The sequence below is a fragment of the Simochromis diagramma genome, unplaced genomic scaffold (assembly GCF_900408965.1).
Source record: "Simochromis diagramma unplaced genomic scaffold, fSimDia1.1 OVJJ01000293.1, whole genome shotgun sequence".
Classification (NCBI taxonomy): Eukaryota; Metazoa; Chordata; class Actinopteri; order Cichliformes; family Cichlidae; genus Simochromis; species Simochromis diagramma.
The window spans coordinates 2,849,337-2,867,998 of NW_024386801.1; the positions used below are offsets into that span (position 1 = coordinate 2,849,337).

Genomic DNA, 18,662 nt, shown 5'->3' on the forward strand with positions numbered 1-18,662 from the left:
AGCCAAATGCGTGTATGAGTATTTTAGCGTGTGTGTCTGCAGAATTTACTCTGCGTATGCAACATGGAGAATTAGAGAGATAGATAGAGTGCATGATAAGTGCATAAACAAATGTGCGAAGGCCTCTGGCTGTGTGTGTGTGTGTGTGTGTGTGTCTGACTGCTGTGATTGTGTATGTGTGTGTAGAAAAAGAAAGACTGACAGAGATACAGAAGAAAAAAGAAATAGGGTGACAGAGAGATAGAGAATCTAACGGACACCTAAAGAACCTATAAATGCATGAATGAATGTGTGAATGAATGTGTGAATGCCTCTGGCTGTCATGTCTGAGAACTGGTGTCTGACTACTTGCATTTATTTTCAAGTCTCTATAGCTTGTCAACTTATTTTAACAACAACACAATCTATTTTAATACAACTTCCCTTCTATATGCGTGTGTGTGTGTGTGTGTGTGTGTGTGTGTGTGTGTGTGTGTGTGTGTGTGTGAACAGCAGAAAGCTTACCATCTGACAAAAAGTATTCCACCTCTCCACTTTTACCCTCATCCCCATCATGAGCCTGGAGCTGGTAGACAAACGTTCCCGCAGGGGCCTCAGGGGATACGACAGCCAGGTAAGGGTACGGCTTCATACTCCACTCAGGGACGTTGTCATTGACATCAGTGATCTTCAACTTCACCTTGTTCAGGTACCAGTCTGGGCCTGGAGGATAGTGCAGAGATAGTGATGGAGCTCTGGTTACAAAAAGTGACAGCTGTCATGTAACTGAGTGTGCAGCAGGGAGACATGTTGCCAGGGGAATGTGAAGCGCCAACAAGCATAGAGTCAACTAAGGGTACAGGTATGTGAGATATGCATCCTCTCCAGTAGATAGCAAAAACCAGGACTGCATGATTAAACTAAATGTTAATGGGGGTTTTTTTCTGTGCCTGTACTGTGAAACTGATACCGCTACAGTCTCAATTCAGCTCAGAGGTCTGGTCAAAGTCAATTACCACACTATCTTTAACTTAGTAATTTAACGGCTATCTTTCCACTTTCTTTTGCTACACCATAGCTGCCAGAAGCTCAGGAAATTGTTGTAAGTGGATGTCAGGAGGTATGTTTGGCCCCAGGGTTGAGGACGGTGGATATGACATCATCCATTCATTCTCCATCAGGGTTTCCATCCAAGCATCCAGACACCTTGGTTCCCATGGGAGAGAGCCTCAGCCACTGTCTCATCTACCATGTCTAGGGTAAAGCTACCTTGATCTTCCCACAGGGGCGTGGGGATGATGCCTCACGACTGCAGGCACTTTGTCGCCTGCACAGTGCCTCACTGAAGTGAATAAGAAGATTCCAGGAATCCAATTACCAACTCGCTCAACCTAAGCCGGGGCAGACAGCAAGAGAGCACAACAGCACCCAAGGAGAGGCGGTGTAAAACTGTGTCTCTATGACAGAAGCATAGCGTGACTTTTCCTGGAACTGATAGTAAGGGATCGTTATCCACATTAAACACAATGACACAATCTGGAAACAATGTTCACAAGAAAAACTCGCGACACTGTCACAGGCCCCAATCTAGGACACATTTTCTGCAGAATCTATTCCTGCGATGTGGAGCAAGTCACAGAATTGTAGGCTAAGACACTATTTTCGCAAATATTGGCTGTGATCTTGTGTCAACGTGGCATGAAGGAATATGTCAGAAGAGGTGCCAAACAGTTCAGTAGACTGCAATACACAGAGGCCATCTGCCTCACCCCAGAAAAGAAAAACCCCCCTGCCAGGACAAACACATTGACACACACAAATGCATGCACATACAGATCTGAACACAACCCACACATGCGCAAGCAATCCCGTCTCAAACACACACTTGCATGTCTCTTTCTATCTTCCTGTCTTTCTCTCACAAACACACACCATGGACACTTAGGCACAGAGGTGAGTTACCTAAAGGCTAAAAGTAACTATGGATTTCAAATCCCATTATGTAAAAGGTTTCATGTTTCTATCCACGGGCTATGTATGTACTTTTTAATCCAAGACAAAAGCAGCAGGAGTGTGCGACGCATCCTTTCACTACCTGAGGGCTGCCTCAACAGATGTGCTGTCTGTATAAAGCAGTTCTACCTAGCTGGTTTCCATAATGTTCTGCAACACAATGTCTTTCCAAAGTCTATTATAGCTGATAATGTAAAACTATATACCTCTAATGAGTACATGCACACAGCAAATGGTATGAAGTCTTCAAACTGCATGAAAATATTTGACAGCACCTTGTGTTGGCTCAAATGAGTTGGAAAAGAGAAGGTGGATGCGGAGATCACAATTCCTATTTCTTTTGGAACTCTTTTACAGTTAAGATGCGTTTTGATGAAAAATGCAACGTTACACTCCATACTAGCTCGTGAGTGTTCACAACTGAAACACAATAGCTATAAAGTGTGTGACAGCTCCTAAAAGGATTGTTAGAGGGATAATAACAGAGAGAGGAAGAAGCTAGAGGAGAGAATTAATCTCGCTTTCTGCTCAGGCTTTAAAGTTGCTCTGTGGAGAGGAAAGTTCTGACTGGGATCTGACGATAGTTCGTTTTGGATAAATAGCCACTGTATCGTGGGGGCAGAGAAACTAATCAATGTTCAGATGCTATCTCCTAAAATGTTGACAGCGGCAATTTATGCGCTTTAAGCCAGATCATCCTGCTCTGTAAGACGGAACAATCCTTTCGTGATGAATAATGAGAAAGGATAAAGATTCTATTGCAAAGTAGACGGGTTTAAAAGGCACTTAATCAAAAGAAATCAGAGCTCCAGCACTTAACATTTAGTTGACTATCAAATCTTTGCGGGGAGTGGTGCAAGACACATTCCTCGCCTCCTGCTTGTTGGTGTCTTTCCCAGGCATGTCTCTGTGGTAATGGTGGTGATGATTTTACAAGGCTCCATCTAATTAGCTTGTTACAGAGAGACTAATCAGAGCCAAGGCAGATAATTAGAGCCTATCAGCTCTGGAATGATAATGAAGAATGTAGTAGTAAGTGCGTATGAGTGTGTTTGTGTTGTATGTGTGTACGCGTTTGCGTGTGCAAGGTGAGAGTCCATACGTGTGTACGGGCAAAGGAGAGTGCACGCCGCATGCTCCGAGGCTGCAAATGCATGCGACTCCTCTCTGATCTAAATAGGGAGATGCTGTGAATGATGCCCTGTGAGCACCAAACTGACACGAGCTGCCTTACCTGACCAAGACAAAAGATGTGATCAAATAATGGGCAGGGGCTCACAGGCTCCACTGGATCTTTTAATGTCAAATATGCTTTCTGTGCCCAGCGTGATGAAAGGCTGGTCTATATTTTACAATAGAATCCCATATGGATAAGAGCATATGCTGGATGACTAACATAATAATGTATCATAAAAAGTTGGATGGCAGAGGTGCAATGTGTGGTTGGCAAAGGCTCAGTAAGTACAATGGTGTAGCTCCAAGTGAATGCGCACGCGTCTGTGCAGTATTATGCATGTGTGTTCTATCACTGCAAGCCATTCTGTTGATGTTTCCTGCTGTTAATCCTCTCCTTGGGTACTTGCTATATAAAGCTGCTAAGTGGCTTGCCTGTATGAAAAAAAAGTTGTCTCAAGTGCTTCTGTGCACATATACACTGCCCACAGTACAAGGACAGTGAGGGTGTGTGGGAAGGGGATGAGAGGAAACAGAGTAAAGGAGAGAGGCACAGCTACAGAAACACAAATATCTACAGAGAGAAGGAAAGAGACATAGAGAGGGAAGAAGGAGGCAGCGTGGTAGAAGGAGCATTGTGTGATGGTTAGCACAGAACGCCAAATAACATTGCAGAGACAAGAGCACAGGGGAAGCACAACACACAGCGTAGCACAACAAAAGATGGTGGGAGAATCTATGTTTGGAAAGAAAACATACAGTAGCGGACCGTGAGAGGAGAAAATTAAGACAGAACACAGTATAATTAACAACCGGTTTTTTCTAATGCATCCCCTGTTCCTTGTACTCTCATCGAGGGGAGAAATTAAGATACAAATATTTCTGTGTGGAATTATGCAAATTGCGTCTGCAAGCATAAATATCAATGGCCCGTGTGAGACGTGGAATTTCAGGGGTGCTTTTTTAGCAGCAAGTGAATGGAAAATGAAAATCAGCTCAAAGGGGAAGTAATGAGGTACATTAGCCAAATGTTTGCAGTGTTAAGGAGGCTCTTTTCAGAGCCGCCCACCACACCCCCCCATCTCTGTGCTTAAATCAGAGTGTGAAGCCATCAGCAGGAGATCAACACGCTAAAAGCACTGGGGACAAAAATCTATTAACTCAGGGATTCCGGTGCCGCACACCACGGACTCTGCTCGGCTCAGAATGGCTGACACGCTAAGCATGTAAATACACATGCAGGCACTTTCATCCCAGAACAATTAGAAATGGTAGACGACCTCAAGTTCTGCTCATTTCTTCCAGTCCGAAATCCGCATCACTGCAGAAATTGTCAAAAACTGTGTTCAATGAAGCGGTAGGTACGTTTTTTGCAGACTTTGCAGCAATATCATCATTTATCTGTAGGTACTATACACCCAAACTATAGTCAAAAATTTAAAAAGCAGTATTAAAATGAAAAAAGTTTTGATATAGGGTTTTGTATTTTTATTTTTCAATGGCTATTAGGCTTTAAATGAGAGCAGGCCATTTGAGAACACGTGTAGAATTTTGTTTGCAGCTGGCTTCCTGACATAAGCAAGACCTTTCCTAAAAAGACCTCATCTGGATAACAGAACAGCATCTTTTGCTCTGTCAGCAGTAATGATGCCTTGATGGATTCCGTGTGCATAATGCACCCTATCCTATCAGAGATTCTACCTTCTGCTAAAGCCAGATTCTGTGCTGTTCCCAGTTGATGACTCTCTTTTTCTGTTTGATTTTTTTGTTGTCTACAGTCAAAAATCAGACACATAATAACATTCCTCCACTGCCTTTGAAATGAGGTGTGGGTCAAATCCAGTCCTCTTATGCTTGTGGGGGGGCTCAGCTTTAACGCAGCAGGAGAGCTGCTAGGGCTTGCCATCAGCTTCATATGTCTGGGGTCGGCATCTGTCCATCTTTGGTTTTAGATGGATTAAGCTGAGAGCTTTTATTGCACTCGCAGAAGGTTAACAAGACACTGTAAATTCAAGTTGCACCACCTTCTCTTTACCCTGTGTCCTCTGCTATGCTTCTGAAAGTATTTCCAGCAGAGCTCTTTTTTTATGCCCAATCATACTGCTGACCTGTTGCCAATTAACATTAATAATGGAATGCGCTACCAGGTTTTATTTTGTAATTGTCCAACTTTTCCAGCCTTTATTACCTCAGCTGGGCAATATAAGGTTTGATTTGCATCCCAACTGTTTTGGAAATTGAGTTTTACATTTATGGAAAATCTTACATTAAGTATAAAAAACACAGTAAATCAACACTATTGTGCTGATAATGAAGTTGTAGTACTTACATACATCACACTCCTAAAATGTTTATCAATGCTCAATTTCTTAAAAGCTCTATAAAATCTAAAGAAAATTCAGTGATTCTCAAATTATATATAATTATTTATTTATTTGCTACACATAATACAAGTCCTGAGAAAACATCTATTGTTTGATTTTTTCAGTTTATACAATTAAATGTTTGTGTCTGTACTGTTTTCAGTTTTAGGATATTTGGTGTTTAAATGATTGTATGCTGGGATTAACACCACTGTGGAGGACCCATCCAGCTTTACTAGTGACTCACAGTACTTAAGTCAATAATAAGAGTATTAATGCTTTTTGGAAATACAAAAATTAGGTATTAATAATTTTTCAGTCTGTCTCTCAAATTTCTGGTGTCAGACCCATAACCTTGTTAGAGCCTGATTGATATACTGGCAGGGTCAATATTAGGTATTTGCCAAGATATCGGTACCAGCATTTGTAACAGAAATAGAAAAGTCCAGAGAGATTGGAGAAACACCCTTCAAATATCTTATAAGTGTGGACATTACATAGTTTACCCGCCAGAGTGGTTGCCCCATGATCAGAAGGTTGGGGGTTCAACTCCACTGAATGGCTACCCTGTGGTACCCCTGAGCTAGATACCGTCCCTACACACTGCTCCCCGGGCGCTGCATCGGTGGCTGCCCACTGCTTCACTGGATGAATGGGTTAAATGCAGAGGAGTAATTTCCCTACGGGGATTAACACATACACACATTATTAGCGTGCACTCTGCAACTTCCCTGTTGGTAACGCAACAAAATACAACCAGCTGAGGTAAGCATCACTAGCCAAAGTGTAAATGAGTAACAGTACGTAACTGCCATATTACCTTAGTAACCTTAGTAAAAACATTGTAACTACAGGTAACAAATGTCAGGGAAATCTGTCTATGTTTTGTGTGTCCGAAAGAAAGAGAATATATCAGCTGCTACATCAGATTTCCAATTCACCAATTACCAGTATCATTGTTAAAATTCCTCTGAACCCCTGTATAGGTATGCCAATATCCGAAATCGTAGTACAGACTCACACCTCAGAACAATTTCTTCAAAAGGCCCATAACCACCCTTAACTCATACACACACCAATAACACAGCCCCCCCCCCCCATTTTTCTATTTCCCTCTATAAACCTGTGCAATACCAAATTCTATGTGCAATAACCAGAATTGTATATACATAACACTATTTATTTAAATATTTACTTTTTTACACTGGATTGTATATTTGTACATTTTATATTTTTTTTTCTGTTAATACTGTTCATATGTATATATGTGGCCCCCCCAATTTATTTGCACTGAGTTGGAGATGCTCTGTATCTCACTGTACAACTGTATAGTGGCAATAAAGGCATTCTATTCTATTCTATTCTATTCTATTCTATTAGCATGGTTAACTGTTACTTTTACCTTGAACTTAAATATTAAATAGCTTAAGTATTAGACATCTTTGCTATCAAAGTCACTTACCAAATTAAACATGATGGGCTGAACACACATTTAATAGGCTGATGTGTCTGAGGACTTGGACCTCCACTCGCCATGTTCTGTTACACGATTGTGTTAAATATGCTGGAACAAAGTGGCTGTGTTTGCATAGCGCTTTATTCCCTTCTGGATTGTTTTTACTGAAGCCATAGGGTACCCATGATTGCAACAGCTTCTCTTTTTCTTTCTTTCTTTCTTTTTTTGTCTTTTGCAGCCACTTTTTCTTGTCTGCATCTGTTTCTCTAAATCTGGGCTGAATTTCAGGGAAGGCTAGGTGGGTGGGGGTGTTAAGGCAAATACACAGAACACAAGCAAACTAAGGAAACCAATTTTACAAAAGAAAATGCTGCAAACTGCAAATCACATTTACTGAAAGAGATGCAAATACAGCAAAAAAAATGACAAATATTGCAGAAAGAGTAAAATATTTTTAAAAGGCACTATAGAGACAAATGGGATGGGATACACTTGTTGTTTTAACTTTAAAACTGCCTTCTGTTCACATTTTCTGTTTAGGTCTATCTCTTTTCATTCAGTTTCCACATGCTTCTCTATTGATTTGGTACTTTAATTCTTGAACAGCACTTTACGACTTTTATGCCAGAGAAAAGCGCTTTATAAATACTTACTTAGTTATTTACTTACACAGTTCTTGTTGCTATGTTACCACTTACGAAGATGACTAGTGTTGGACAATAAATATACAAAAAGACAGACAAAACTATTTTTTAAATGTTTGTTTGTTTGAGCACAGGATTCAGATGTAATCTCAGATACTTGCTGTTAACCCTGCAGCCTTTGTAGCATTTGGCTGTTTTTTTCTTTTGTGAGTTTGTTTTCTATTGTAGGGTTTGTGTGGGCATCTGAACAGGTTGTTTTGGATTTAAGTGTAAAGTGTGTGGCACAAATCATTTTACAAATATACCTATGTGTAAATTTTTAGTATTCCATTAATTGCCCAGCCATATCCTGAGCAGTATAATCGGTTTAGAAGATGGATGGATGGATCTTTTCTAGCTGGCCCCTGACAGCTACAGTCTCTTTTCTGGTGCCTGGGTTCATGTTTCTTGTATTCCAGCCAAACGAATTCTAAAACTTCTTCCATCCCTTTTGTTTGTTGCTTTGAGCTGAGAAAAAATGTGCCCTATTCACTTCTATTCACCCGCACAAAAGAGGAGGATTTAGTGAGGAGCAAGTGTTGAATAGAGATATACTGGTAGTGTGCAGCCTTCTGGGAAAGGAAAATAAATAATTTAGCTAAACATTTTCAATTTCACTTAAAACAACTGTGGTTTATGAATTACTCTTTTTGGTTTTGCATATAAAAATAACAACATTTAATAAGTTTAATTTAACAATTTTGTTAAATAAGCTTAACAAAATTGCTTTAAAATACTTCATGTCTGCAGCAAGCTTTCATATCCACAAGATATTTTTCATCTAATTATTTTCAAACAGTAATGCTCATTAAATAATAAATACCACAATTCTGCAGTTTATTCAGCATAATCAAGCATAACCTCAACCAATTTATCAGTGAATACAGTATTAAAGTCTCAGAAAACACAAGCTGACATCTGACTCACTGACTCCTCTTTTTATTGCCTGCTGTATGCGATGCTTCGGACCAGGAGAAAAAGTTGTAGCATCACATTACCCTCACCTCCATCCTCATTTCCTCAGTGATGTGTGTGCTTCTCTCTAGAGCCACAGGCAAGGCCAGAAGTAGCTTCCCGGCATTCACATGACGAGAGCTATATGCATCATGCACTTCTATCTTTGGGATCCTCCACAATTCTGCAGCTTAAGGCTTAAACCCCAGGAAGACCTTTCATTGCAGGCACTACCCACACACTTTCAGTCAAAAGCAGCCTGTTTTTAAAAATGCAATATATGGTATAAGACTAGTGCTATACAATCGTAAAATTCACGGTAAATTCTAACTAGCTAAAACAACTGTTTTCCCTCTCTTGACAAGCCAGACTCTAGAGTTAATTGACTATAAATGGAAGTCTTTTCAAAACCTCCTTTGGTATAGCCTTTGCCACCCATAAACTGAATGTAGATTTGAAAGTGTCTTTGAACATTTGTATGATACAGATATTTCACTGTTTATTTTGTCACTGGGTTAAACAAAATGCCATAGACTGTATACAAATAATGGACACAGGCACTGTGGTAACACCCCGGTTTTACATTTTGTTACTGTGAACCAGGACAGATCTAACGGAGAGCCCAAGGACAATGCATGTTCATATAACTCAGAAATCATACCTTGCTTTATTAGCTATTTCACTCTGAATGGGACCATAATTTATAATATATACACCATGCTGTGTTAAATAAGATCTGAAAACAGCAAGTGACAAAGTAAACTCATTAGGAAATTGTTTACTGAGGCATTTGATTGAGGATGGCATTTGAATGAATGTTGAAATCTCTTCTTTTCACACTTTTCTGGCCAAGTGGCAAAATCCATTTTCCCTATGGATTGGGTGAAATTTAAATGTTTAGCCATGCAGTATTTTTTTATGAGGAAAAGGTTTTAATTGGTATTCATATCACAAGATATGTTAACTCTAAAGCAAGAGATGGTAAAGCTTTAAAATGTGTTTGTCATATTTTTTGTATAATACCAGGACCTTGCTAGTAGCTCACAGCCACCATTAATATTATCAGTTCCACCTATGCTTTTCAGAGGATTGTGTCTGCAGCCTGCAAGACAGGAACATAATATGCTATATCAGGATTTTAATAAAGAGTTTACTTGTAAACTGTGTTTTATTTGCTGTAAAGACGTGTTTGGCCTCTTTTTTTAATACAGCTAAACAAGTTTTATTGATCATTGAAGATTTAATTATCTACATTTTAAATGAGTGATGATGCTGATTATTGCAAAGATATTTCTCTAAAGTCATATTGCACCAGTAGCCACAAAATTTGGTCTACACAATTAATAATTTCAGGGCATTTAATGTTTCATATACAGTGTCATAAATATGGAACTACGGTCACTCTGTACCAAAAAGAAGCTCCCAAGATGTCCTAATGGGAGGAGCTGCATACATTAATGTAAAATTAAAAACTGCACTTACTGCTGAGTAGTCATGTGCAAGTGTTTGGGGTTACAGCATCAACTACTCTGATGGTATGTGCCCTCTGCTCTTCCAAAATATGCTAATTTTGAAAGCCCGAGGTGCATGCTCCTTCTGTTTGACATTCAGTTAGCGCAGTATGTTAAAACATGAGACAGCAAAAATAGGGTCGTGGGTGATGTCTGTCTGGATGTTGTTTTTCTTACGACACCCCTTGCTACATTTTTCATTTTAAATTTAGTTCAGTTTTGTCAATAATTATGATCTTTATTATTTATGTAAATTCTGCATTTTAAAGGCTCAATGAGGGTCATATATTATTCTTCAAGCATCTTATGTTATTCTTCAAAGTTAATTTTTTCATCAAAGTGGGTTTTTTTTCCAATGTTGTACTAGTTAATGAGAAACTGATGAAAGCCAGAATGCCCTCAGAGGGTCAAACATCTTCAAGGAAGGATGGTGTAATATGAAGTCCGTATAATGAAGTATTCACAACTTTAAGTGGACATAACTTAAACATTTGAAGGCTACAGATCATTTTGGTGCTTGCCTTGCTTTCACTTATATTGTCTGGTATAAAAGCCTCTTTTGCAATAAAACTGTAAATTCCTGCCTGAATGAGAATTAATAATAAATTCTTCAGCATTTCTGTTGAAAAAAAACCAAACATGCATGAGCACAAGTGCAGTTTTTTTTTTTCTTCTTTTTTTGGCTGTACCATGCAAAACTTCAAAGTAGTAACATGCTGACCAGATATCATTTGAACATGAACTGACAGAAGAGTGGAGAAGCAAAAAATACATCCATGATGGGCACGTTAGTCACATTCAAAGTGACTCATCAAATCCCTGCAAGCGATAAAGATGAGAATATAAATTTGCCCAGCTGAGGTAATCAAAACGTCATGTCTTTACTCAAAAACTTCTTCCTTGCTTCTGTCTGTGGAACCTTTGCTGGTTTTATCTCAGTAACCTGGCCCAATTGAATATATAATACAAAAAGGGTTTAGCAGTAACACTTTTTTATATTGTGGTAACAAACGATGGCATGGTGATTATTAATGTAGACTTAGTATTTGAAACTTGTTTCATAAACTATCTATGAACATCTGGATGGCTATTGTAAAGTAACAGATGTTAAACATTGTAAACTATTAACAGGTTGTAAATGCTGTGTAGGGCACTTATAAACATTATCTGGGTGACTAGTGTACGGTCGAACGTGATGTTTACAGTAGTCACTTTACAGAAGTGAAAGCATGGGGGGAAAAGCTATTATGCGAACAAAGATGGAGGAAGAAATGAATCTTATGTTTGGACAAACAGTGGGGTTGAAGTATTCCTCAATACATGAAATATCTGTCTGTGTGTGCTGTGTGTGCAGGAGCTGAGCAAACAAATTTGGCATACAGGTGCATCCTGGGCCCCTGAAGGTTCTCATCTATATTAGATATTATGATGTTACACATGTTGCCTAGCAACCACCTGCGAACAGACTAAAATGGTTTGCTTCTTTGCTCATACAACACCTCATTGTTTTTAATTAGGGCTGGGTATCGTCACTGACTTCTAGAATGGATTCTTTGCCGATTCACAAGGTCCCGAATTGATTCGATCCACGATTCGATTCAATTCGATTCGATTCGATTCGATTCGATTTGAATCGGAGAAATTTTGCCTCAGACAGTCAGAAATATTATAATTCTGATGACTTATCAGTACATATCGATATTTTTTATATCTATAAAAAGAAAGCTGACACTTGTGAGACTTTATCAAAGGTGTGAGCATCACAGCAGATGTCTTTGTGTCAAAGTAACTGAGGATAAAACACAGAAAAACATGAAGGCAGTTTTCCTGGTCTGGGTTTTTATAGCAGATGACCTTAAAAATATTGTGCAGTCAAAAAGAAGTGAAGCAGAGCAAAGTTAAAGAGGTTTGATTAGAGACACAGCTAAGCATTTTGCAATTTTGCATAATTTGTTTACATTTGTTCAGTATTAAACAGCAGAAATGAGGCTTTATTGTCAGAAGTAAGTTAAAAACAAACAAACAAACAAACCAGCGGCTGGTGGGTAATAAGTAAGCGAATAATGCAAAGAACAGAGATTTTTAGATGGGAAACTATTCCTGAGAGAGAGAAAGAGAGAGAGAGAGAGCTCTACATGAAGTGAGATTTTATCGTGGTGGAAGCACAACAGCAAAAGTAAGAGGAAATTCGTGACGATGTTTATGTGAAGCGAAATGTGAAGCGTAGTTTGGATCTTCTTTGGCTGCTGGTTCAGTCAATATTGTTGTTTTTTGTTTTGTTTTGTTTTTGGGGTTTTTGTGCCTGTCCCGTTTGGATCTTTAGCCGTCAGAATTGTTGTCTGAAGGCCAAGAAAGATGCCAAGTGGATTTACTCTTCCAAGTGGATCATCATGGCCTTGTCATATTGGTCCATTTGATTGACCTTTATTATAATTATGTATTTATTTTATTTTTTGTTTTTTAAAGACGGGACAGACATGATTGGGGGATAGGACAGGGAGAAAGAATGACAGAAAGAGAGGGAGAGAAAGAAAAATAGAAGGGAGAAGAGATGGTGAGAAAGGGGGGAAGAAAAAAAAAGAAAAGCAAACAAAACACCTGGATCACCTGTATGGAGATAAAAAAAAAACAGAAGAGACAACAAACAACAAAGAGCAACATAATAAAAACAACACCATCACAATAAACTAGCTAACAGCAGATATTACATGTTATTGTTGTTGTTGTTTTTTCTTTTTTTTTCTTTTTTAATTTCACCTGTTGAGAATGAAAAAAGAAAACAAGCAGAAGAAAACGAGAGCAATAGAATAAACAACATCACGATGATATATGGGAATATAACTGTAAATACTAAATATTAAACATTATTGTGCAGCACGTAAGATCGACAGCACACAGTGTGCTTTGAGGTAGGAGCCAAAAAGGGTGTCGTTTGTGTGTGTGAGCACCCGTGTGTACACCTGTGAGCATGGACGCGCTTGTTTTTAAAAGGTTCCTTCATGTAATGATCTGCTAGAGCAGGGGTGTCAAACTCAAACACACAGTGGGCCAAAATTCAAAACTGGAACAAAGTCGTGGGCTAACATTAATATTTATTAAAAAAAAATTCTTCCTCCAGATATAAAAATGAATCTTTTCTTATGGACTCAAACAAGTTTTGCTGAAAAACTGAATTTGGAACAAGCAAAGCTTAATACTAAACAATATATATTAGCTGTATAATACCAGTAGGCCAGCCAAATTTGGCCCGCGGGCCAGAGTTTGACACCCAATGTGCTAGAGGGTGTGGGGAGCCACAGCCCCGTCCTTCAGGGCATGAAGCAGGTATGGAGGAGATCAAAACTCCAGACATCCAGAGGCCCTCAGAACACAAGAGACCAAGGAAGACCAACAGAGGGGCAGCTGCGCCACTGTCCCAGAAAGAGCTGATGAGAGTCCCAGATGAGGGCTCACTCAGCAGCCGCGGAGCAGAAGCCAGGGGGGGTTGCAGTGACGTGCCCGTGAGCTCCGCCGGCAGCCAGCTGCGCCAGAGTGACCGAGCCCCAGGCCGAGAGGCTGGGGGCACCCCACCCCCGAAGTGGCCCGAGCGAGCCCCAGGCTCCAGGCCCCGACAAGCAGCCACCAAGGAGTGAGCCAGTGTGTCAGTCAATATTGTTTGGAAAGAGATAAAACCTGCAGCTTCAGCACAAAAAGGATGTAAACACAAAGCGCCCGCCGATGCTTCAAAATCAGTGAGCTGTCGGCTTTCTGCCCCGACGGCATGTCCGTGTCCGCTTACGTGTATGTGCCGTCGGGTGAGAAAGGCGACATCTCACTGATTCTGATGCGTTGGGTCCGCGTTTTGTGTTTACGTCTTTGTGCAGAATCCGTGTACCTGCTTTCATTTACTGTTTTAGCTGTTTGGTGGTTGGAGGTTTAACCTGAGATTCTGGCATTTCGGGCAAAAGAAATTTATATTTAAAAATCGATTCAGGATTTTAATGAATCGATATCACATTATCCAAGCCAGAATCGGTTTTAATCGATAAATCGATCATCAAAACCCACCCCTATTTTTAATCTGATCTATAGCTATAAAAGCTGGACTATCGTTTATCGTTTATTTATATTATATTATTTATAGTACATTTAATTACAACAATAGTGTTGGCCAAAGTGCTGTGTAAAGATAGAAATTACACAATAAAATGAAGTAACAAAATCAAATAGCATCAATATCAAATAGCAAATGCCAAATAACAGATAAATAAGTAAATAGGTACATAACTCTCATGCTGCGTTAGAAGCCAATGAGTAAAAATTTGTTTTGAGATTGGATTTAAAAAGGTAGGGGACAGCAGGGGCCTTTCTAATGTGGAGAGGTAAATCATTCCACAATTTAGGCGCCGCGACTGCAAACGCACGATCACCTCTATGAACCAGCCTCGGCTTTGGTGTCGCAAGGAGCAAAAGATCACCTGATCTAAGAGCTCCAGGGGGCCAATGAGGCTGCAGCAATTCAGACAGATACTCTGAGGCCTGTCCATTCAGTGCTTTGTAAGTCACCAATAAAATTTTATACTTAATTCTAAAGCGGACAGAGAGCCAGTGGAGTAAGGCAAGCACCGGGGAGATATGTTCGTATCTCTTTGTTCAAGTCAAGAGATGAGCAGCAGCATTCTGGACCAGCTGGAGCCGTGCTAAACAAGTCTGGTTAACGCCTGCATATAAAGAATGACAGTAGTCCAGTTGCGGTCGAATGAAAGCGTGAATTGCCTGTTCTAGGCTTTTAAAAGATAAAAATGATCTCACCTTGGATAAAAGCCTCAGTTTAAAAAAAGACCGCTGTACAACTGAGCTAATCTGTTTCTCAAAGGTGAACTTATTTTCAAATATAACCGCCAAATTTTTAGCATGCGATCTGACGAACAGTAATAATAATAATGGATTGCATTTATACAGCGCTTTTCGAGACCCTCAAAGCGCTTTACAATTCCACTATTCATTCACTCTCACATTCACACACTGGTGGAGGCAGCTACAGTTGTAGCCACAGCTGCCCTGGGGCAGACTGACAGAAGCGAGGCTGCCATATCGCGCCATCGGCCCCTCTGGCCATCACCAGTAGGCGGTAGGTGAAGTGTCTTGCCCAAGGACACAAAGACCGAGACTGTCCGAGCCGGGGCTCGAACCGGCAACCTTCCGAAAAGACAAACCAACTCTTGAGCCACGATCGCCCTGTACTAAAATGCACAGATCAAGATCTGAGGTACTAGAACTATATATGATATACCGTGCTGCCTAGCAACCACCTAGCAATGGGCTAACGGGCCAGTTTCCATCTTTATGCAAACATTGTATCATTTTAGTTTCACAAACAACAGCACAAACAAGCCAAACATTACTTTAGCATAGCCACATTCTATTAAAAAAATTCTGAAACAAAAAATTATTGATAGATTATAAAGTGATTAATTAGTATAATTAAAACTGATTAAATGTAATTTTAATAATTTTTAGAAAAATAACAATTTACTACTAAGTCTAATTGACTGTAATTATTATTATTTACTTCAAATAGGGCCTAACACAGATCCCTGGGGGATCTGTGTTAGGCCCTACCATTTTCTCATTGTACATGCTTCCCTTAAGTGCTATCTTTGAGAAATACCACATTGCTTTTCACTATTATGCGGATGATATCCAGATCTATTTTGAGTTAAACGATGATCTTGCTCTGTCTTTGAATAGCTTTCGAGAATGCATGTGTGAGGTCAAGAAATGGCTCTTGGCAAATACTCTTATCCTTAATGATAAGAAAACTGAAATTATGATTTTTGGTAGTAATGCCCTTCGTGCCAAACTTCGGGATGCCTTTGGTTTTCTCACTAGTTCTTTCTCTGACACTGTTAGGAATCTGGGTGTCTTATTTGACAGCTCATTTAAACTTGATAAACAAGTGTCTGCTGTTGTCAGATCCAGTTTTTACCAGCTTCGCCTTATTTCTAAGACCAGGTACTATATCCCGTATAAAGACCTAGAAAAGCTCATCCACGCCTTTGTAACGTCAAGGCTTGATTACTGCAATTCACTTTATTGTGGTCTCCACTCTTCCCTTTTACATAGATTACAGACAGTTCAGAATGCTGCAGCACGCATTCTAACTAAAACCAAGAAGTTTGCCCACATTACTCCTGTCCTTGCTGATCTGCACTGGTTGCCTGTCAAATATCGTATTCAATTTAAAATTTTGTTGTTTACTTTTAAAATTACCAATAACACTGCACCAAGCTATCTTAAGGAACTTTTAAACCCATATGCTCCTGCTAGGGCTTTAAGGTCATCCTCACAGTTACTGTTGGTTCAGCCCAGATCTTGACTGAAATCTAGAGGTGATCGATCGTTTGCTCTAGTTGCACCGGAGCTGTGGAACAATCTCCCGATTGGCATCCGGGCGTCTGATTCTATTCATTCTTTTAAATCACGGCTAAAAACATATCTTTTTAAACTTGCCTTTTCTACCAGTTAAATGCTGGCTTGCTTGCAGTGACCTATTGACCTATTGTATTGTATTGTATTAAATTCTCTGCTATCTTTCCATTATTGGTGTCTTTTATCATGGTGGTACAGTCTTACCTTGCTATAACCCATGTGCTGCAGTTTACTCTTATTGGTGGCTTTTATCTGTGAACATAATCCGTTACTTTTATGTATTTGATGTTAATGTGTGAACTGTTTTATTTTTTATTGTTTTATGTAAAGCACTTTGGTATGCCCAAGGCTTTTAAATGTGCTCTATAAATAAAGATTGTTGTTGTTGTTGTTGTTCAAAAATTATGCTTTATTGTTTCGCCCACAATGTAGAATTGTGGGCAATTCTACATAAATAAATTCTACATAAATACACTTTATGTGGTTTTTAGCGTGGTATGTCCAGGATCACTCCTCAATTCAAAAAACAACCCTAGGTTTGGGTTTGCTTGTCAGTTGGGAAGGCTGAAAAGCCATTGAGCATGGGCTAAAAGAAAGTTCGTCATCCAAAATATTCCTAAGAAATACATAAATTTCTTAGGAATACATAAATAATAATTCTAATAATTATTATTATTATTATAAATTGTCAAGGTTGATCAGGAACTCCACTAACCTTTCATACAGTCAGGAGGCATTTTTGTGCGGTGAGGCAGGAGAAATCTTATTTTCTAAACCTTGGAGATATAAATTTCATACCATCTTTAATCATTCTGATATGCAATCTTCTCATAGTTTATTTAAGCACAAGTAAAGGGGAGATTACTTTCAAGTCAAAAGCTTTAAATTGAGCCAGTTCCAATTTCCATCCCAGCAAAATGTTTGGCATGCTCTTAAAAGCAGTGTTAGTCATTCTGTCATGGATCTTTTTAGTCATGCTGTTATATTCGTCGCATAGAAAAGTCCGATACACAAAGAACTCTGTCAAGAGAAGACACATTACATTTGTTTTATGGTTGATTTTTGTTTATTTGTTTTTTGTTGACATAACCTAAAAAGCGGTCTCATACGTGACGTCAAAATTTTTTTTAAGACTGTCAAAAAATCTGGACGTTAGAGGCCACGTTCATTAGAACACAGATGAGAGTTTCTTTTCTTCCTTCTTTATGTCCTTTATATACAAAGAGCACTTTATTGATTGTTGACTTTGTGTCTAGATAATAGAGTTGAAAAATGTGCTATTTGTTTCTGAAAGCCTCAATGGGAATAACAGTTTTAAGTGTCTATACACAAAATAAATACCAAAGTCAATGATGAGGTCTACTGACAAAACCCACAGTAGAAGGATTTTCTGCTTTGCTTTCACACAGATGATCATGGTTACTGCGGCACATGAGCTTCATTTATATTTAGACAATTAACTCTTCTGACAGTTTTCTTTTTGCTGCTTCCACATCTACCTTGGCCACAGCGTGTTGCAATAAAGAGAACTGATTATTCACAGAGGTAATGACCTATTACACACCGCTGGCTTGAAGCCTTTCAGCTTTATTGAGAATTAAATAAAACATTTACAATAAAACGATTTTACATTTTACCGAACAGTCCTTGACTTTGTCCACCTTGTTACAGAAATTCACATATATGCGCCAACATTTATTTAACCCTGTTGCAATAGCATATGGTATATTGTTTTGATTGGTACAGAAAGAAGTGCTGAATGAATAAGCTTCGTGTGTGCTGAGTTTTACAGCACTGAGAAGGTGTGGATGACAACAGGGAAGGACAAACCACTGTCCCATCAGTACTGGAGGGAGCTCAGAAAGGTCAGTGGACTTCATTAATAAAACAGCGCATACGCACAAAATCTGCGTGTAAATCATGCATAGGCATGCTTCGCACACAAATCAGCGATTTATCAATATTTTCATACTTAAATTTGTTTGTAAAGTACAAACAACACGAGGGTGTCTTGGTCTGCTTGATGGATGAAGTCCTCCTTGATATATGAGCAATGCCTATCTTTTGCAGCTCCTATATATTGACATTTCCACCCCCTTCTTGTCCAAAACAGGAGCAC

At 39.2% G+C, this 18,662-nt stretch overlaps 1 protein-coding gene across 1 annotated transcript in view; it reads right to left on the bottom strand.

Moving 5' to 3' along the window:
- Nucleotides 1-18,662, bottom strand: part of LOC120729491 (neural-cadherin-like) — a 106,180-nt gene that overhangs the window by 60,735 nt on the left and 26,783 nt on the right. Inside the window, exon 2 of the mRNA XM_040025116.1 lies at nt 505-702. Within this exon, the coding sequence (XP_039881050.1) occupies nt 505-702 (198 nt within the window). The remainder of the gene's footprint in view (nt 1-504; nt 703-18,662) is intronic.